This window comes from Urocampus carinirostris, chromosome 8, assembly GCF_059441175.1.
Source record: "Urocampus carinirostris isolate Australia breed hairy pipefish chromosome 8, RoL_Ucar_1.0, whole genome shotgun sequence".
NCBI lineage: Eukaryota > Metazoa > Chordata > Actinopteri > Syngnathiformes > Syngnathidae > Urocampus > Urocampus carinirostris.
The window spans coordinates 6,748,131-6,769,720 of record NC_142356.1 but is presented as its reverse complement, the minus strand read 5'-3'; the positions used below and the strand labels follow the sequence as shown (position 1 = coordinate 6,769,720).

The 21,590-nt window shown below is 40.3% G+C and overlaps 1 protein-coding gene across 3 annotated transcripts in view; it reads left to right on the top strand.

The window, feature by feature from the left end:
- The window catches only part of LOC148360583 (inactive rhomboid protein 2-like), a 59,114-nt gene that overhangs the window by 32,788 nt on the left and 4,736 nt on the right, over positions 1–21,590 (top strand). For all 3 annotated transcript variants that reach the window (XM_088341453.1, XM_088341452.1, XM_088341451.1), the window contains exons 8-17: positions 4,048–4,278; positions 6,234–6,345; positions 6,480–6,554; positions 7,521–7,682; positions 11,573–11,661; positions 11,732–11,795; positions 11,862–11,956; positions 12,042–12,117; positions 13,654–13,754; positions 13,844–13,997. In XM_088341453.1, the coding sequence (XP_088197579.1) occupies positions 4,048–4,278; positions 6,234–6,345; positions 6,480–6,554; positions 7,521–7,682; positions 11,573–11,661; positions 11,732–11,795; positions 11,862–11,956; positions 12,042–12,117; positions 13,654–13,754; positions 13,844–13,997 (1,159 nt within the window). The remainder of the gene's footprint in view (positions 1–4,047; positions 4,279–6,233; positions 6,346–6,479; positions 6,555–7,520; positions 7,683–11,572; positions 11,662–11,731; positions 11,796–11,861; positions 11,957–12,041; positions 12,118–13,653; positions 13,755–13,843; positions 13,998–21,590) is intronic.

The window sequence follows — 21,590 nt, the reverse complement described above, 5'->3', positions numbered from 1 at the left end:
CCACAGATTGGGGTTGAGGTTCAGAATTTGTGAATCCCATTCGAATTTATTAAGCACATACCCACTTTTAAAAAAATGAAATCTACATAAAATTTAGACGTTCTTGTATGCCTTTTAGGCTGTTTTGATGGTTTTGAAATGATTTATCAGTTTTATTTTTCCTGTCACAAAACCCTGACATTTTGTGTTCGGTAACCTTAACATACAGTGGTCTGAAAAAAGTATTGGAACCTTTTGGGGATGTCTTATATTTCTGTATAAAAAAAATAATCAAATGTGATCTGATCTTTGTGAAATCTCAGCTAAAAACATCAAATCCTTTATAAAATGTAATATTCTAATGAGGATAGCATGAAACAATGACATAGAGAGAGGAATAAGTAAATGACCCATCCAAAATCACACAGATGAAAAAATGTGTCTGCTTGAACTAAAACCACCCAAACATTTATGTGTTTTCATATTTTAAAGAGAATAGCATTAAAGACAATGACAGAAAGGAGAGGAATAAGTAACTGAGCTGTCCGAAATCAAACAAATGAAAACACAGTTTCTACTCTAACTGAAACCACCCAACTCTATTTAGTTTTCCATACTTCATGAAGATAGCGTGCAAAGATGACATAAGGGAGAGGAATAAGTAAATGACCCATCCAAAATCACACGGATGAAAAGAGTGTCTGCTTGAACTAAAGCCACCCAAACATTTATGTTTTCAGATTTTAAAGAGAATAGCATTAAAACGACGACAGAAATGAGAGGAATAAGTAACTGAGCTGTCCGAAATCACACAAATGAAAACACGGTTTCGACTCTAACTGAAACCACCCGACTCCTTTTAGTTTTCCATACTCAATGAGGGTAGCATGCAAACATGACATAAGGGGGAGGAATAAGTAAATGACCCATCCAAAATCACACAGATGAAAAAAGAGTGCTTGAACTAAAACCACCCAAAAATGTATGTTTTTGTATTTTAAAGAGAATAGCATTAAAAACAATGACAAAATTGAGAGGAATAAGTAACTGAGCTGTCCGAAATCAAACAAATGAAAACACAGTTTCTACTCTAACTGAAACCACCCAACTCTTTTTAGTTTTCCATACTTCATGAAGATAGCATGCAAACATGACATAAGGGAGAGGAATAAGTAAATGACCCATCCAAAATCACACGGATGAAAAAAGAGTGTCGGCTTGAACTAAAGCCACCCAAACATTTATATGTTTTCATATATTAAAGAGAATAGCATTAAAACAATGACAGAAATGAGAGGAATAAGTAACTGAGCTGTCCGAAATCACACAAATGAAAACACTGTTTCGACTCTAACTGAAACCACCCAACTCTATTTAGTTTTCCATACTTCATGAAGATAGCATGCAAAGATGACATAAGGGAGAGGAATAAGTAAATGACCCATCCAAAATCACACGGATGAAAAAAGAGTGTCTGCTTGAACTAAAGCCACCCAAACATTTATGTTTTCAGATTTTAAAGAGAATAGCATTAAAACGATGACAGAAATGAGAGGAATAAGTAACTGAGCTGTCCGAAATCACACAAATGAAAACACGGTTTCGACTCTAACTGAAACCACCCGACTCCTTTTAGTTTTCCATACTCAATGAGGGTAGCATGCAAACATGACATAAGGGGGAGGAATAAGTAAATGACCCATCCAAAATCACACAGATGAAAAAAGAGTGCTTGAACTAAAACCACCCAAAAATGTATGTTTTTGTATTTTAAAGAGAATAGCATTAAAAACAATGACAAAATTGAGAGGAATAAGTAACTGAGCTGTCCGAAATCAAACAAATGAAAACACAGTTTCTACTCTAACTGAAACCACCCAACTCTTTTTAGTTTTCCATACTTAATGAGGATAGCATGCAAACATGACATAAGGGGGAGGAATAAGTAAATGACCCATCCCAAATCACACAGATGAAAAAGGAGTTTCTGCTTGAACTAAAGCCACCCAAACATTTATATGTTTTCAGATTTTAAAGAGAATAGCATTAAAACGATGACAGAAATGAGAGGAATAAGTAACTGAGCTGTCCGAAATCAAACAAATGAAAAAACAGTTTCTACTCTAACTGAAACCACCCAACTCTATTTAGTTTTCCATACTTCATGAAGATAGCATGCAAAGATGACATAAGGGAGAGGAATAAGTAAATGACCCATCCAAAATCACACAGATGAAAAAAGAGTGCTTGAACTAAAACCACCCAAAAATGTATGTTTTTGTATTTTAAAGAGAATAGCATTAAAAACAATGACAAAATTGAGAGGAATAAGTAACTGAGCTGTCCGAAATCAAACAAATGAAAACACAGTTTCTACTCTAACTGAAACCACACAACTCTATTTAGTTTTCCATACTCAATGAGGGTAGCATGCAAACATGACATAAGGGGGAGGAATAAGTAAATGACCCATCCAAAATCACACCGATGAAAAAAAGAGTGTCTGCTTGAACTAAAACCACCCAAACATGTATGTGTTTTCATATTTTAAAGAGAATAGCATTAAAGACAATGACAGAAATTAGAGGAATAAGTAACTGAGCTGTCCGAAATCACACAAATAAAACACGGTTTCTACTCTAACTGAAACCACCCCACTCTTTTTAGTTTTCCATACTTAATGAGGATAGCATGCAAACATGACATAAGGAGGAGGAATAAGTAAATGACCCATCCCAAATCACACAGATGAAAAAAGAGTTTCTGCTTGAACTAAAGCCACCCAAACATTTATATGTTTTCAGATTTTAAAGAGAATAGCATTAAAACGATGACAGAAATGAGAGGAATAAGTAACTGAGCTGTCCGAAATCACACAAATGAAAACACGGTTTCGACTCTAACTGAAACCACCCGACTCCTTTTAGTTTTCCATACTCAATGAGGGTAGCATGCAAACATGACATAAGGGGGAGGAATAAGTAAATGACCCATCCAAAATCACACCGATGAAAAAAAGAGTGTCTGCTTGAACTAAAACCACCCAAAAATGTATGTTTTTGTATTTTAAAGAGAATAGCATTAAAAACAATGACAAAATTGAGAGGAATAAGTAACTGAGCTGTCCGAAATCAAACAAATGAAAACACAGTTTCTACTCTAACTAAAACCACCCAACTCTTTTTAGTTTTCCATACTTCATGAAGATAGCATGCAAACATGACATAAGGGAGAGGAATAAGTAAATTACCCATCCAAAATCACACGGATGAAAAAAGAGTGTCGGCTTGAACTAAAGCCACCCAAACATTTATATGTTTTCATATATTAAAGAGAATAGCATTAAAACAATGACAGAAATGAGAGGAATAAGTAACTGAGCTGTCCGAAATCACACAAATGAAAACACTGTTTCGACTCTAACTGAAACCACCCGACTCCTTTTAGTTTTCCATACTTCATGAAGATAGCATGCAAAGATGACATAAGGGAGAGGAATAAGTAAATGACCCATCCAAAATCACACGGATGAAAAAAGAGTGTCGGCTTGAACTAAAGCCACCCAAACATTTATATGTTTTCAGATTTTAAAGAGAATAGCATTAAAGACAATGACAGAAATGAGAGGAATAAGTAACTGAGCTGTCCGAAATCAAACAAATGAAAACACAGTTTCTACTCTAACTGAAACCACCCAACTCTATTTAGTTTTCCATACTCAATGAGGGTAGCATGTAAACATGACATAAGGGGGAGGAATAAGTAAATGACCCATCCAAAATCACACCGATGAAAAAAAGAGTGTCTGCTTGAACTAAAGCCACCCAAACATTTGTACTTTTCTGTATTTTAATGACTTTAGCATGCAGACACAGACAGAAGGGAGAGGAATAAGTAAGTTAATCGTCACATTTAATATTTTGTGTCTCCTCTTTGGTGCCAATAACTTCAACCAAACATTTTCTGTATGCCTGCTGCAAATTGAAAAATGTTCACATACTTTTAGATACGACTGTATTCTACTGATTATTGTAATATTATTCCCTTTATTTTCCATGTCGGCTCCAGCCCATTCCCCAGTAAGGACGTATCTCGAACGCCCCGCACTCCGACAGCAGTGCAGGAAAAACGTCACCCTCGGCGAGGCCGTCGCATCGCTTCCCAAGTCAAGCACTTTGCTTTCGACAATAAAAAGCGCCATTACGGGATGGGCGTTGTGGGAAAGTGGCTCAACCGCCACTACCGACGCAGCATTAGCAGCAACATCCAGAAGCAGTTGGATGACTTCCACAGCCATAGGTAAGAAATTCACGTTCACTTTGGATTGACAGTATTCCCTCACCATTTCACGGTTTGATTTTCGCATCCCCTGTGCATTGCTGTTTGGTTTTTTTTTTTACTGATAATCGATTCTATCATATAGCACAGTGGTTGGCAACCATCGGGCTGCACAGAAAAAGAAAATCCTTATTTTTTGTCATTTATGGATTTTTTTTATTGAGACCCCTCACGACTTTGCGCTTCAGTTATCGTTGGTTCGCTCCTTCATGAAACTATTTCATCAACAAAAATCCAGCGAATGCTTCTCGCACCACAGAGGAACGTTTCGGCAGCTAGGATCAATCGTATTGGCCAGCCCCCTTTGACTTGAAATCTTCGATTGGCCAATTCATATCATAGCGCCTTTCGTACTGTACTGTAACCGGACACCTGTTCTGCATTCCTCTGTATCTCACTGAAGAGTTTGTGTCCCACTCTCTTCGTCATGCCGCCTAAATGATGAAACCTGTGTTTTCTCTCAATCTCGATCTCTCTCGATCTCGATATCTCTCTCCCTCTCGATCTCGATCTCTCTGTCTCTTGATCTTCCGGTCTCTCGATCTTTATCTCTCTCTCTCTCTCGATCTCTCTCGATCTCTCACTCTCTTTCTCTCTCTCTCTCGTCAATCAGTCTTAAAACATCTACTGATTTAAAATGCATACTGTTTCCCTCTCTGTCGGCAAGTCTGCTTCAATGAATGCGTGCCAAAAAAGAAAGTTAAATACTGTTTATCCTAAAATTCCGCTCTAATGAAGCCTGACAAAAAAAAGGGGGCAACACTCCTTGCAATTTTCACAGAAATTCACGGTCAGTTTGAATTTCAGGTTTCATCATTTAGGCAGCATGACAAAGAGAGTGGGACACAAACTCTTTTCAGTGAGATACAGCGGAATGCAGAACAGGTGTCCGATTACAGTACAGTATGAAAGACCCTATGATATGAATTGGCCAATCGAAGATCTCAAGTCCAAGGGGGCTGGCCAATAGGCTTGATCCTAGCTGCCGAAGCGTTCCTCTGTGGTGCGAGAAGCCTTTACTGGATTTTTGTTGATGAAATAGTTTACCTCTCATGAAGGAGCGAACCAACGTTTACAATAGTTTACAATTTTCACTTTTCGCAGGTGGTATTGGTCACCATTAACACACATTTTTTTCACTCCCTCCCGAAAAAAAATCAAAGTTTTGGTGCGTATTATACTGTCGCTTTACTTGTATATCATCAGAATTGAGGGATGAATGATCAGTCGACTGACCTGATTTGCTTCAACATTAAATGCAATGGGAATTGAAGCCGGATCGCGGCGGTGAGAGCGCCTTAACTTAAGCGATAGGCTATTATGATTGTAGATGATGAGGAATAAGGCATTTGATTTTATCTGCTCATCGCATTATATTTACTTACAGTGCCACCTTGTGCAACGTTTTAATGGAGCATTATGAGAAAGAGTTTAGTCAAAACAACGTTTATTTTGCAAATTAATATTACAGATGGGTTATGTAACTGATTAGCGTGATAATCAAGGAAATTATAATAACTGGGGCTTGGCAAAGAAATCTAACACCAAGTAAAATTGTGTGGGGGGACGTATGTTTAATTTTAATGTTTAAAGTCATCATTTCTTTTTGGAGTTTTTGGGTTTTTGAGTTTTTTCTTGCCCTCATGTAGCTTTTAGATCAGGGGATGGTGTCATAATAGTCTGTGGTGTGTGTAGCCCTTTGAGACTCCTTGTGATTATGGGCCAAACAAATAAGCACGACTTGACTTGATTTGACATGTTTTTGAGTTTTTCCTTGCCCTCATGTAGGTTTTAGATCAGGGGATGGTGTCATAATAGTCCTTAGTTTGCAATAGTCTGTGGTCTTTGCAGCTCTTTGAGACTCCTTGTGAATAAGGGCGTCACAAATAACCATGACTTGACATTTCTCATTTCAGGCCTTACTTTACCTACTGGATCACCTTTGTCCATATTGTCATCACGTTACTCGCCTGCTGTACTTATGGTTTTGCCCCTGTGGGGTTTGCACAGCATTCAAAAACAGACCTAGTAAGTGAATATTCTAATTTTCTTTTCTTGTCACGGTGTTCAAATTTCTGTCACTTTTTATTGAAACTTCAGTCGTGAGCTCTTGTGCTATTTTGCCTGATGGTTTTCATGCAACCCTCTGTCGCCCTCTATAGGTGTTGAAGAATAAAGGCATCTACGAGAGTGTCAAGTACATCCAACAACAGAACTTTTGGATCGGTCCGAGATCAGTAAGTCTGTATCCTATTAACCCAGACTGAAGATGAACTCAAAATATTTTTTTCAATTATTCATTTATTTTATTTTTCCTGCTCTGGTGAGCATAAGTGGTGGCATAAATGGATGGGTGGATTTGTTTTATTTGAATATAATGATAATTGTAATATAAAAAATGTATATAAATGACCTAGACTGTAAATGGGCCCAATGTCATAAATATTATTTCTATTTTGGTAATATAATAATAATTATAATTTTTATTTATTTTCATATACTAATTGTAAAACAATGGTCTAATGGTCTGCATTTATATAGCGCTTTTCAAGTCAATGAGGACCCCCCCAAAGCGCTTTACAATGTGCTTCACACTTACCCATTCACACACAGACTCACACACCAATAGGGAGTCAGCCGTGCAAGGCGCCTCCCTGCTTATCGGGGGCATTAGGGATTCAGTGTCTTGCCCAAGGACACTTTGACATATAACACGGAGAAGCCAGGAATCGGAACGATTGTGCGTCAATGACACATAAAACTCATTTGCTATAATCCGAAATAGTAAAAATGACCTAGAGCATATGAATTTATTATTAGATTTTTTTAAGTTACGTGTTTTAAACAACATCGTTTTTTTATGGCTAGAATAGAGGCTGAAGTGAAACCATCCAAATTAGGAAAAAAAAGAGCATCAATACTATGTAAAGGTAACGCTTTGTCACATTTGCCTGTAAACCTTCAATATGATCAAAAAAATCCACATAAAAGTATTTCTGCCCTGTTGGAAGTTCCTTGTATTCACGTCCATAGCCCATATTAGCCTATAGTAGATCTGCTAGTAGTAACAAAAACATAACTTATGTTTTGTATTTTATAATGATTCAATATTGTTTGGTATAATCATGAATTACAATATTATGTTTAAAAATATATTAAAATAACTAAATATTTAAAAAATCCTCATTTTCCTCTTCTTTCAGGATGACCTGATTCATTTGGGCGCCAAATTCTCCCCGTGCATCCGTCAGGATAAGCAAATAGTCCACCTGATCCAGAAGGCCAAAGATCTGGAGAAGGAGTCAGGCTGCTGCGTTCAGAACGACAATTCGGGATGCGTGCAGACTCTCCAGACCGATTGCTCGGTATGTCGTTCACGCATCCGTCTCAAACTTTATGGCTTCAAATAGTGTTAGCACGTGGCGGGCTTATTCTGGCACGTGCGTGTTTAATTCTTTCAAATTGTAATCTTTTCACAATACTCATTGACACACATTCTTTCCCAAGTCAAATGAAAAGGTATTGGATTAGCACTTTTCGGACACCAAAACTCAACTTAAAAAGTGCTATATTAAAACATTCAATGTACAATAAGTACCGTATTTTCCGCACTATAAGGCGCACCGGGTTATAGGGCGCACCCCGAAAAAATAATTTTTGGTCCTATATTTGACATACATAAGACGCACCGGATTATAAGGCGCTACAATAGGAACGTCGACAAAACAGTCAGATAGTTCAGTCCAACTTATTACCCCCTTAACATTCCCAAAGCTTGCAAAGATGCAAATATGTGTTGAGAACACGTGCGGATGCGGTGTCCGTACGATGTCACTCAAATGCATCGTTCCATCATTCGGAAGGTTAAAGTCTTGGGATTCAAGAAATGCCAACCATTCCTTAGTTTCTATTTTTTTTTTTTATTGATTGATTTTCTTTTTCGCTCGCAACTTTACTGTGCATATGACAATAAACACTTGGAATTGAGTTTAATTTAAAAATAGACACTCCATTCCATCCATTATCTGCACCGCTTATCACAGAAACATCGAGTTCAGTCTGAAACAAGATTCAAGGGAAAATTAATAGCCGGAGTAGCTCACCGAAGTCTTTGTGTTCAATAATAATGTGCAGCCATGGTCCTCTTATATCCGTGAGTGTAGTAAATCCAGGAGAATAAAATATTTACAAATACAGAATAGTAAAAAATGCTTACTCTATGCCATCAACCACGTGCTATTCACATTAATCTTTTTCGGCCAATTGCAGGCTTTGTTTTGCCGCTTAAGCCTATGCCAGCCTGTAAATGATAAAAAGGATCCGCCCCTTGACCTCCGAATAACTTTAGCCAATAGTGATCGATTCAAATGATGATTGACACATTGGTTAGCCAATGAAACGCCGGTAAATAAATCTCAGCATACACCGCGGACTACTTCACGTTCGGGGGGAAATCTAGTCGGCGGCTGTTGCATTAGTTGCAAGACTTTGCGACTTAATATTGATCCATAAATAAGGCACACTGTATTATAAGGCGCATGGTCAGCTTTTGAAAAAAATAAAGGCTTTTAGGTGCGCCTTATAGTGCGGAAAATACGGTACTAAAATCCCTGATTCATAATGTTATAAACCTAACTAAATCTAACTGAACAAAACCAAAAAGGAAAAAGATGCAGGATATGGTGAAACACCCACCGGCTTGCACTGAACTAAACATGAAAAGAGGACGGTGCGTAGAGGTAAGATTTATGGCCCGAGCCCGAACCCGAACCCGAACCCGAGGCAATTTCGGGCCGGGTCGGGCCCTGAAATGTCAGTCATACGGTCGGGTCGGGTCGGGTTCGGTCCTGCTTTTTTTTTTTTTTTTTTTTTTTTTTTTTTTTTTTTTTTTTAATTAATTAATAATGTGTTAAATGTTCATTAAAAATATATACTTAAACTATGTATGGATACTAGACCAAGGAATACTTGTTATAAAATAAATAATTTGGATAAAACGGAGAAGGAGCTGTAATCGCTATTTTTCCGACTCCTATGGAAATTCCTCCCCCCCTCCGATTTTAAATGAAAAAAACAACAATTTGTTTACACCGCGGGATCCAATGCAACCAGGGTTTCATTCACAATAAAAAAGACATTACGTACGGATATTATAGTAAATCAAATGAATATTATTTGTGTACAATTAGTTGTGGTTGCGGAAATCATAGCGTACAGTGACGTTGGTGACTTTTCCATCCGCGTTAAAAAAATGCATTTTGTAAAATACGATCGCGCTTTATTGTTTAAATAAACGCGATCTCCCAATGATTATAATTAGCTCGCTTTATTTTGTTTTAAAGCGTATTATATAGAATACGATCGCTTTTGTCGGAAGCGTACATTGACGTTGGTGAGATTTTCATCCGCGTTAAAAAACGCAATCTGTAGAATACGATCGCGCTTTATTGTTTAAATAAACGCGTTATATAGACTAGGATCTCCCAATGATTATAATTAGCTCGCTTTATTGTTTTAATAAGCGTTTTATATAGAATACGATCAGGGGGGGGGGGGGGATTTGCATAGGAGTCGGCACAACACGTCAACATCCCCTCTCAATGAAAGTGCTGCGCTAAAATCTTAAAGGCGTACTACTACTGCTGCTGTGGATTATGGCCCAATGATCAAGTCGTCAAAATGACGGACGCCTTTAAATGTTTTCGCTACCTCAAAAAAAAAACCGTCAATGACAGATTGCAGTGCAGACACAGAAATATAAAAGATGTAAATGTTTATACAGTTTTATTTAACTTAGGCCTAGATGTTGTAACAAAAGGCAGAGTTTAATTTGTTATCATAAATCACCCCTCCTTATAAATAAAATATGTAATTTCGGGCCCCCTCGGGCCGGGCCAGCAAATCCAGTTAATTAGTCGGGCCGGGTCCGGGTCGGGTTTAATACCCCCCGGGCCTGCGTCGGGTTCGGGTGCTTTTTTTGGGCCCGATCTTACCTCTAACGGTGCGTGATAAGTTCAGGGTTCGTATGGGTGCTTGCAATCCTTGAAAAAACTTTTATTATATTGTTGTATTTTGGGTGAAGTGCTTGAAACTGGCAGCACGGCGGCGCAGTGGTTAGCGCGTGTGCGGCACAGTTCTGAGGTCATGAAACCGAACCTCCTTGGTGGAGTTTGCATGTTCTCCCCGTGCTTGCGTGGGTTTCCTCCGGGCACTCCCACATTCAAAAACATGCATGTCAGGTTATTTGGCCGGTCCAAATTGTCCCTAGGTGTGAATAAGCGAGCGAATTGTCTGTCCCTCTGTGCCCTGCAACTGGCTGGCAACCAGTTTCAGGGTGTCCACTGTCCACTGCCCACTGCCCGAAGATAGCTGAGATGGGCTCCAGCACCCCCGCGACCCTACCAAGGATAAGCGGTGCAGATAATGGATGGACGGATAAATCTACTTATAACATTCATTGCATTTATATGTTTTCCATCTGCCATCAGCATGTACCTGTATTTACTCATCTTCATTCGTGCAATGTTTGCGTTGCGTTGTCTGCTACAAGCCACGTGAACTCCTCTTTCCACTATGCTTTTAATGTACGTTTACTTTTCGTAGCGTCATAAATTTTGTTAGCTTCTTTTGAATCTTTCCTGTGGGGAGATTTTGGCTTGATTCCTAACCACTTATCCATTTTTCTTGTGTTGTCTGTCTACTTTGGAAAATGATATGCAAATCCACAACCTTATATCGCTCGGGAGAGTCCGGAAGCACAAAGTTATTCGATGCAGGCTTCTGATTGGCTCCCGAGTATGCAAGTTGCCTAATGAACCGAAATTCCGAAGTTTTCAAACCGAACGAAGATTTCGAAATCGGAATAAAGCAAACTTTTGATTGTATGCCAGACATAAAAGGTGCACGCCCCGGGCGTCTGGGCAGAGGTTGTTTCAGACACCGGTTATATGATGGCGCACAAATTAGCTTGGACTAATTAAACATGAAAGCTAGAAAACCCAGGAAACGTTGAAACACTAACTAGCTTGAACCGAACTAAACATGAGACAGACATTGTGGGATATGTTGAAACACAAAACTAATTCCCACTGAACAAAACATGAGTGGAGGAAGAACATACACTAGCACTGGTCAAAACATGAAAGAAGACGATGCAGGATATAGACATGTTTTTTTATTGCCTGAAATTTCTCTTCTACATTATCTGCATGGTTTTGTGATTAAAGATGGATCCTTAAAGAAACTATCCTTACAGGAGACGTTGGCCACTTTTATTAAATGGAACAGTGAGCTTGTGGACAACATCAGCAGATCTTCTGGTTCTGTCTGTCACCAGGATCCCAGGTGAGCGCTTCATTGATTTACCTTGTTACCCTTGGATTTTTAACATCTTTGATTGTGGTTTGCTTCCAAGAATATGTGAAGAGCCGGCTTCTCTCAAGCCTCACACGTGGCCAGATGACATCACTCAGTGGCCGGTAAAAAAATTCTGTTTTAGGTCCAAGTCCTACACATTTTCAATCCGTGAATTATTTTTGGGGCAGGTGTGTACATACCCTAAAAAGTGGAACCATACGGGCTACAGACACATGGACTGTAACATCAAAGGTAGACCTTGCTGCATCGGCACCAAGGGCAGGTGAGATGCTTTTGGAGGACCATGGTGGATGTTGTTTGGACGGGAGATGTTTTGGACCAGCTTGACTAAATGTGTTCTTTTGTAGGTGTGAGATCACCACCAGGGAGTATTGCTCTTTCATGCATGGCTACTTTCATGAAGATGCAAACCTTTGCTCACAGGTAGAGTGAGTGAGTGAGTCATTGATTGAGCGAATGAGCGGAGAGTGAGTGACTGAGTGAGTCATTGATTGAGCGAATGAGTGGAGAGTGAGTGAGTGAGTCATTGATTGAGTGAGTGAGTGAGTGAGTGAGTGAGTGAGTGAGTGAGTGAGTGAGTGAGTGAGTGAGTGAGTGAGTGAGTCATTGATTGAGCGAATGAGTGGAGAGTGAGTGAGTCACTGATAAACTGAGTGAGTGAGTGAGACACTGATGGAGCAAGTGAGTGAGTCATTGAGTGAGTGAGTGAGTGAGTGAGTGAGTGAGTGAGTCATTGATTGAGCGAATGAGCGGAGAGTGAGTGAGTGAGTCATTGATTGAGCAAATGAGCGGAGAGTGAGTGAGTGAGTCATTGATTGAGCGAATGAGCGGAGAGTAAGTGAGTGAGTCATTGATTGAGCGAATGAGCGGAGAGTAAGTGAGTGAGTCATTGATTGAGCGAATGAGTGAGTGAGTGAGTGAGTGAGTGAGTGAGTGAGTCATTGATTGAGCGAATGAGCGGAGAGTGAGTGAGTGAGTCATTGATTGAGCGAATGAGCGGAGAGTAAGTGAGTGAGTCATTGATTGAGCGAATGAGTGGAGAGTGAGTGAGTCACTGATAAACTGAGTGAGTGAGTGAGTGAGCAAGACACTGATGGAGTGAGTGAGTGAGTGAGTGAGTGAGCGAGCGAGCGAGCGGAGAGTGAGTGAGTCATTGATTGAGTGAATGAGTGAGTGAGTAAGTGAGTCATTGATTGAGCAGTGACTGAGTGAGTCATTGATTGAGCGAATGAGTGGAGAGTGAGTGAGTCACTGATAAACTGAGTGAGTGAGTGAGTGAGCGGAGAGTGAGTGAGTGAGCGGAGAGTGAGTGAGTGAGTAAGTGACTGAGTAAGTCATTGATTAAGCGAATGAGTGGAGAGTGAGTGAGTCACTGATAAACTGAGTGAGTGAGTGATTGAGACACTGATGGAGCAAGTGAGTGAGTGAGCGGAGAGTGAGTGAGTCATTGATTGAGTGAGTGAGTCATTGATTAAGCGAATGAGCGGAGAGTGAGTGACTGAGTGAGTCATTGATGGAGCGAATGAGTGGAGAGTGAGTGAGTCACTGATAAACTGAGTGAGTGAGAGAGCGAGCCACTATCTGATTTAGTCACTGAGTGAGTTAGTCACTGGGTGAGTTAGTCACTGGGTGAGCTAGCCACTGGGTGAGCTAGTCACTGGGTGAATTAGTCACTGAATGAGTTAACCACCGAGTGAGTTAGGCACCCCGAGTGAGTTAGGAACCAAGTGATCTAGTCACTGAGTAAACTAGTCATTGAGTGAATTGGTGAGTCTCTCAACAACTGAGTTACTGAGTCACTCAGCGAGTGAATATTCCCCGATTAAGTGAGTGGGTCACCGAGTGGTCTCTGAGTGAAAGCGTAATTGACTGAGTAAGAGTCACTGAGTCTGGGAGTGAGTCACTGAACAGAGACACTCACTCAGTCAGTGTTTTGATGGATGTGTTAACTTTCTGCAGGTCCATTGTCTGGATGATGTCTGCGGCTTGCTTCCCTTCCTAAATCCTGACGTTCCCGATCAATTCTACCGTTTATGGTTGTCCCTTTTCCTCCATGCTGGGTACGCACCTCCCCACTCAAGTTGCTTATTTCGTCTCACTTCTGTTACACATATCTTGACGTTCAAGTTTGGTTATCGTTTGTGTTTAGGTTACTGCACTGCGTGGTATCGGTCGTCTTTCAGATGACCATATTGCGAGACCTGGAGAAGCTTGCCGGTTGGGTGCGCATCTCCATCATTTACATCTTTAGCGGCATCACTGGCAACCTGGCTTCTGCCCTTTTCCTGCCCTACAGAGCTGAGGTTGGTTGAATACAAACAAGGAGATTCATGAATAGAAAGAAGTACGCAGCAAGAGACCCCTCGGTTTCAGTGTCAGAAGCAAATTTAGAGAGCGGCTGGCGGGCTGCACGCCAGCATCGGGGCTTCTTGGATTGAGCAAGGTCTTCGCGTTGATTAAAATACGACCTTCCTGAAAGAAGCGGTTTCCCGCGAGTTGTAGCTTCCGGTCATCCGTTCAATGGGTAATGGATCTGGCGTTAGTGAGATAAAGGCTCAGAAGGAGTAGCTTGAGATTGTGGTTAGCCTAGCTTTATCAGTGTGCTGGACCTACAGCATAGCTGCCTTCTCTCCGAGACCTGATAACAATCCACAGAGCACCCGCTGGTGATCAGCATCTCTTTGCGCTCTTATGACTTTCCTCAAAGTCCGATTTAATTGATGGATTTCTTTTTTTATGTAACCAGCCGCTAAAAGCCTACTGGCGCCCTTTGTTTTGGCTGGACCCATTGATTTGTGTGCCCGCCCTGTCATGAACCAGAACCGGATCAGGACCCAAACGCGTGACGTTACTCAAACAAGCCTTTTATTTTACGGGAAATGGGGACTCACGCACGTTAGGCAGCAGTCTGAGGGCTACAAGATCGATACCAATTCCCAGAGTTGATATCAGACAACTGGGGTCGATAACGGTCAGGACGGGACAGACAGGATAGGTAATGAAACAGGATATCAAAAATAAACAGGACGTACTAGACGGGAACGAAAACTGGAGAAAATAATAAACAGGACAAAAATAGACAAATAAAAATAAACAAAACTGGAAACAGAAATTAAACAGGACAAAATAACCAGGAACAATACCGGACAGGAAATACCAACAGGAACAGGACCGAGTCGAAACCCACGTCTTGCGGGGCAGAAGTTCGTTGACGGACTGACAAAGGAAAAATGAGAGCACTGAGCTTAAATAGACAGAAAGCCAATCTTTCAATGGGCCGCAGCTGGTGCCACACGGGCGGGGCCAATTGGGCGCCATGGTACCCGTAAAACGCCCAGCTGTTTGACGGCATACACCAGCATATCACAATCACACCGACCCATCACACAATGATCCTCCCTGACCTGCCCCCGTGATAGCATGTGCTGTGTGCTTTCTGTTGCAGAACACATTGCACTATATGTTAGTATCAATGACAATTAAAACAATTCAATTCAAAATCTGTGAAGCAGCGTTAACCGAAGCGCAAAGTAGCAAAGAATAGAATCAAAACATGTTTTGGATGTTTAAAACGGCTGGAAAAGTTGCATCATGTCCCCGCTGTTGTTGTCTGGTGTTTTTCCTAGTGTTCCCACACACTGGTTTAACGCGGCTTAGTTCAATTACTGGAGAAGGTTTCCCACTCGCAGGATTATCAAAGCACATTTAACCTTCCATCTATTATTGTGACATACCTGTAGTGAGCATTTTATTATTTTTATTATTTATTTGCATCTGCTTTGCAAAATGTACTCATTCAAATCCCAATACAAGGGTCACCAACGTGGCTTAAGAAATAATTCAAATAATTTGAGTAACTGTCCAGTTTATCCTTTGGTTACGGTAATCCAAATTGACGAGATTAGCGATATGTGTGCCTTCTTCATATTTCTTGATAATCCCATGCGGCGTTTCCATGGTTATCATGATTTGCTTCTCCTTTTAGCATCATAGCGAATAAGTACAGTACAAAAATACAGTATTGTATTGTCGACATGCAAATTAGATAGATAGATAGATAGATAGATGGATAGACAGATATTTTATTCATCCTCGTAGGGAAATTCACACTTCCAGCAGTATCCTTGTGTTGAAAAATAATAAAATAAAAGATATAGAATACAAAAATACCCAATATAACGTTTTGCTATAGAGTATTTAAATAGTGTCACGAAAAATACACACTGTAATAAAATAGGGTAATATGCATAAGTGGGGGTGGGTTTTAATGTGGGCTTTTACTCCCCCAGGTGGAGTTAATGAGCCTCATGGCATAAGGGAGAAATGATCTCCTCAGTCTGTCCGTGGAACAAGACTGTGATAGCAGTCTGTCGCTGAAGTTGCTCTTCTATTTGGAGATGATGCTGTGTAGTGGAAGTGATGAATTGTCCATGATTCTTTACGAAGCACAAGATATTCTGAACTAAATGATCAGAAAGGCATTATGGGAGGTAGTTTAACCATTTGCATTCATGAAAATTATTATCCTTATTATTTACAGGGGGCAGCACGGCGGCGCAGTGGTTAGTGCTTGTGCGGCACAGTTCATGTCATGGGAACCTGTCGTGGGTTCAAATCCAGCTCCAGACTTCCTGTGCGGAGTTTGTATGTTCTCCCCGTGCTTGCGTGGGTTTCCTCCGGGCACTCCGGTTTCCTCCCACGTTCCAAAAACATGCATTTCAGGTGAATTGGCCGGTCCAAATTGTCCCTAGGTGTGAATGAGCGAATGAGTTGTCTGTCCCTGTGTGCCCTGCGATTGGCTGGCAACCAGTTCAGGGTGTCCCCTGCCCACTGCCCGGAGATGGCTGGGATGAGATGAGATTATTTACAGGGTCTTACATGAGCCACCAGTTTGTTTAATTCACAAAATAACAGGAAAACGGGAATATTTCAAACTCATTTACAACAATTTGTACTTGAATAAAACTTCACCCCAAAATTATTCCAGCACACCTTTTTTCACACAGAACAAAATGCTCAAAAAATACACTTTTAATCCATTTATTGACGCATGCAGGAAGATTATTATGATTATGGCGGCTCTAACTGTTAATCGAATTTACCTACTTTCTTCTGGCAAGTCTGCTTTCTGGTCTGCCACTTTCTCCCATTTGAGGATTATCTGCTAATAACATTAAGTGGACAAACAAAGGCCATTGCTAGCTGGAATTATTTACTGTTCCACACTGATGTAGTTCTTGTATAGTGGAGAAGGTTCTGGTACTGTTGTTTAGCATCTCAGGATTTTAATTAAAGGTTTATAGTGATCGATTTATAACGCTGTGAAAAAAGTTTTGTTCCACTATCAGATAGTTTTCAGATTCAGATTCAGATTTACTTTATTGTCATTCGTGTACACGTGTATACAGAACGAAATGTCAATACATCTGACCCGCTCGATTTACTTGTTTTTCTAGTACATTTTAAGTATTATTTCACTTATTTTCCCATTTTTTACTTGATATTTTAATGAAATAAGAAACATAGTTATAGTAATAGTTCTTCAATGGAATATGTCGGATATTTTCCCAATTTTAGGATTTTTTCTTGTTGGCTAAAAAGATAATGTAATAATCTTTTAATATTTAATTAAATATTGCCTTAATTTTAGTTGTCTGTCCCTGTGTGCCCTGCGACTGGCTGGCAACCAGTTCAGGGTGTCTCCTGCCCACTGCCCGAACATAGCTGGGATGGGCTCCAGCACCCCCGCGACCCTACTGAGGATAAGTGGCATAGAAAATGGGAGGAGGGATGTAATTTTACTACATTTTATCAAGGATTGTCATTTTAAGTATTATTTTAAAGTATTATTTTACCTATTTTAAATTTTTAAACATGTTTGTCTGGTAAAATTAGAAAAAATATATTCAAAATGTATTATCTGTGGGCAGCACGGCGGCGCACGTGTGCGGCGCAGTTCTGAGGTCATGAGATCAAACCTCCTGTGTGGAGTTTGCATGCTCTCCCCATGCTTGTGTGGGTTTCCTCCGGGGACTCCGGTTTCCTCCCACATTCCAAAAACATGCATGTCAGGTTAATTGGCCGGTCCAAGTTGTCCCTAGGTGTGAATGAGCGAGCAAATTGTCCCTGTGTGCCCTGCGATTGGCTGGCAACCAGTTCAGGGTGTCCCCTGCCCACTGCCCGAAGACAGCTGGGATGGGCTCCAGCACCCCCGCGACCCTACTGAGGATAAGCGGTGCAGATAATGGATGGATGGATGTATTATCTGTCATGAAATACTACAGATATTTTTGATGATTATATTTTATGTTTACCAGTAATGATTAAGTAAAGGAAATCATATTTACAGACACTGCCCTACTTCCGGACGATCGTTTGGAAGTTGAATTTGTTCGTAAGTTGCTTAAGTATGTTTAAGTTTTATATAAGTATGTTTTCATAAAATAATATTCTCTATAAAGATAAATAAAGTTAAGTTTAACTTACTTTTGGAAGGTGAGCTTCAAGAGTTGGGCGACTTCCTCCTCTGTGGTAGAAAGTGGCCAAAAAAAAGCGATCCAACCATTTTCTCAACCTCATCAAGCTTTCTTATTCCACTTTCATTCAAAAAGAAACGGCTCGTTTGATTTTTTAAAAAATGTTTTACTATTTTTTTTTTCTTTTACCATTTCAACTTTTTTGGGTAGTAAAATTAAAAAAAAACAATGCTTAAACTGAGAAGAATATCTGCTATGGAAAAGGAAAAATAATTTTGAGCAGAATATTTTATCTGTAAAGTTGCTTTTACTGCGATTTATTCTGAATTTTGTTGTTGTTATTTATTTTAGACAGAATAGTATAAGTAGGTTTTTACAAAATCCACTCATTTTCTCTCAATTCATCTGTGCTGATCTATTCAGGAAATATTTTGAAGAATTACAAATTTGGTAGGAATTCCTAAAACTGTTGCACTATTTCACTTTTACCTGATTTAATGAAAATATTGAATATTTTCCTCAAAACTTTCAACAAAAGGTTTAGCCCTGGAATTTGGGAAATGCCCCACATTGGAACCCTTCCCTATAAACAAATTATAATGGTACCAGGCACTAGTTCCATACAAACAATTTTGCTTTCTCCCCCCACCAACCTTTAAAGTATTTTGAACTGTGACGTGAAATGACAAATTAACCAGCTCGCACCAAGAATACTCTCAGGATGACTGGTGCCTGACAGTAAAGCCACTTAAGAAGCCGCTTTAAGTGGATTAGCTCTGAACTGTGTTGTTAAGAAGACGACTCCATGCTTCTAGAAAAATGCTTTGGGTACCCGCAAGGAATATTACCTGGGCATGCACATGAAACCAAAGAATGAAACAACAAAAAGAAAACGGCAAAATCTTGTAGCTACTACACTTCACAATCTTGGTCTCCTCTTTTTAAAAAATAACACATTTTTTATCTTTTAAAGAACAGGGGAGTGAATATTGACGAGCAATAGCGGTGTCGGGAACGGAAAACAGGTCAGTAGCCGGGACAGGAGAGCAAAAACGTGGTCAGGGTCGGAAGCAAGTCGTAAGCCAGGAAAGGACAGTAGACGTGGTCGGGCACAAAAAGAGGTCGAAAGCCGGGACGGGAGAGTAGACGTGGTCAGAATCAAAAACGGGTCGAAGCCGGGGGACAGACGGGAGCAAAAAACAGGGGGCATCAGGGTCGAAAAGGCTTGCCTAGAGGTAACTGAGGTTCGCAGATGGACTGACAAAAGGAGACAGACAGGAGAGAATATAAATAGGGACAGGGAGCCAATCAGAGTCCGAGGCAGTTGGCGCTAAAGGAGCAGGCACAGGTGAATCCCATCGGTAATCATGACAGGTGCTGTAGTTTGCGCAATTTCATGCAACAAACGAGTTGCACTCGCATTTTTGGCAGATGAAAACAAAATGGGTGGGAGATTGAACAGTGACAAGAAAACTTCAGTAGGAAGGAATTGAGAATGATGGTGCGGTAGTCAGCGCAGTCCAATGCAACAAAAAAGTCGCACCCGTGTACTTGCCTCAGTAACATAGTAAGAATAGTAGATTAAACTCGCGTACATAGCTTAGCGCTAGCCAAAGGACTTCAAGGTCGAACGGACTGATTGTCATACGCAGAGTATGTGTTTTCAAATTTTAACTGCTCAACGGCAGTAAGATATCTCTGTAGTGTTAGCATGCCGGCATTTGCTTAAGTCTGGCTAGCGGCTAGCAATATTGTGAAAACAATTTTGAGAAAATGTGTTTTCGGTAGAAACTTGTCAGAGCTACAGTTTCAACCTCTATCTCTTTCCTTCTTGTTTGCAAAAAGAAGAACAAGCATCTGCGGCATGCACTCGCCCCTGAGTGAAAGCCAGCTTCACACGTCTCGCCTCACTTTTGACATGACGTAGTCTAAACATCATTCTGGAATCCTTTTTTCAGTTTAATTCTTCTTTAGGTAAAAAACGAAACATTCTGTTTTAGTCATATTCGGCAGAAGATTACTATCCAGAAACAGACTATGATATGCGTCAATCAAGGAAAGAGACAAATACAAAATGTCTCCGAACTTAGCATTAGCATAGCTATCAGCAGGCTTCGCCCGGGTGCTTGAAATCCTTTAAAATGCTTGAATTCTAACGTTGTGTTCTCAAGAATTGAGAAGTGATTGAATTATAGCTGAAGTGCTTGTTAATGCTTGAAATTGTTGCCTTGTTTCTTTACAAGTGTGCTTAAGAATGACGCGGTTATTGCTCTCTGGTGGCTTTGTTTTGTCATTGCATTTCTTTTGACCTTGTGATTAACGGCAGAGAGTATTAGTTAGTACGGTATTGTCCTATGAAGCGTCATTGAATGTTACTGGAGGAAATGGAGAAAGTCCTTGAATTCCGCCATTAAAAAAGGTGTTCGAGATTGCTGCTTGATCACTTGTCAAGGTTTTTTGTCCATGTTGCATGTTTTGTAAGGTGTCAGCTTGGCCGTCTGGTCTGCGTGGGCCGTCCTAGTGTCTGTTTGTAGAAGTGGCTGCTCTCGGCAGATTAGCCATCTGCCATTTTACGAGCAGGCAGGCCTCCACAAACCGGAACTGACGTTAGTTACGCTAATCTTCTCACCTGTATGTTCAACTGGCTACAGGTAATTCTCAAATATTTGAATCTTTGTGGCTCTAGAATAGAATAGAATAGACCTTTATTGTCATTGTTACAACATGGGATATATTGTGACAACGAAATTGGACGTGGCACTCCAGTTCCACATTTTACAGTGAGGATATAAGGAAAACAAAGAGATAAAGGAACAAAGAAGATGTTTGTACTGTCCTTGTTGTGTAGGCTTTGTTTTCCTCCAGAGGGGGGGTGTATGAGGGAGTGAGGGACAGACAGAGATGGGCAGATCCAACTAGATGTTGGATCTTACTGTACACACGGTCCAGTGTTTTTTTTTCCTAATTGCACAGTCCACGTATTGAATGGATTTGGGACGTAAAGTCCATAAACATGCCCGATTAAAGTCGCCGGCGACGATAAAAGCTCCGTTGGGGTGTGCAATTTATGAATTGACATTGGATTAAATCATTCACTGCCAGCCTTACTTAAACGGATCTTAGATTCTAGAGCAGTCTATGGCAGCCTAGCTCAGATGGATGGCAGCCCATCAATCGATTCTATGGATTATTGATTCTTTTTGCACGTTTCTGTCCTTCAAGATTATAACAAGACACCAAAATAGCCTTATAAATTCACTTTACATTAAAATACTTAAATCATAACTTTATGAATTGATATAGAAATAACCCATTCACTGCCAGCGTTACTTAAAATGATATTTGTCTATGGTGTCTATGGCGGCCTAGCTTAAAAGGTCTTTGGGGTCTACAATGGCATTAAAAAGTACTCATGTCATG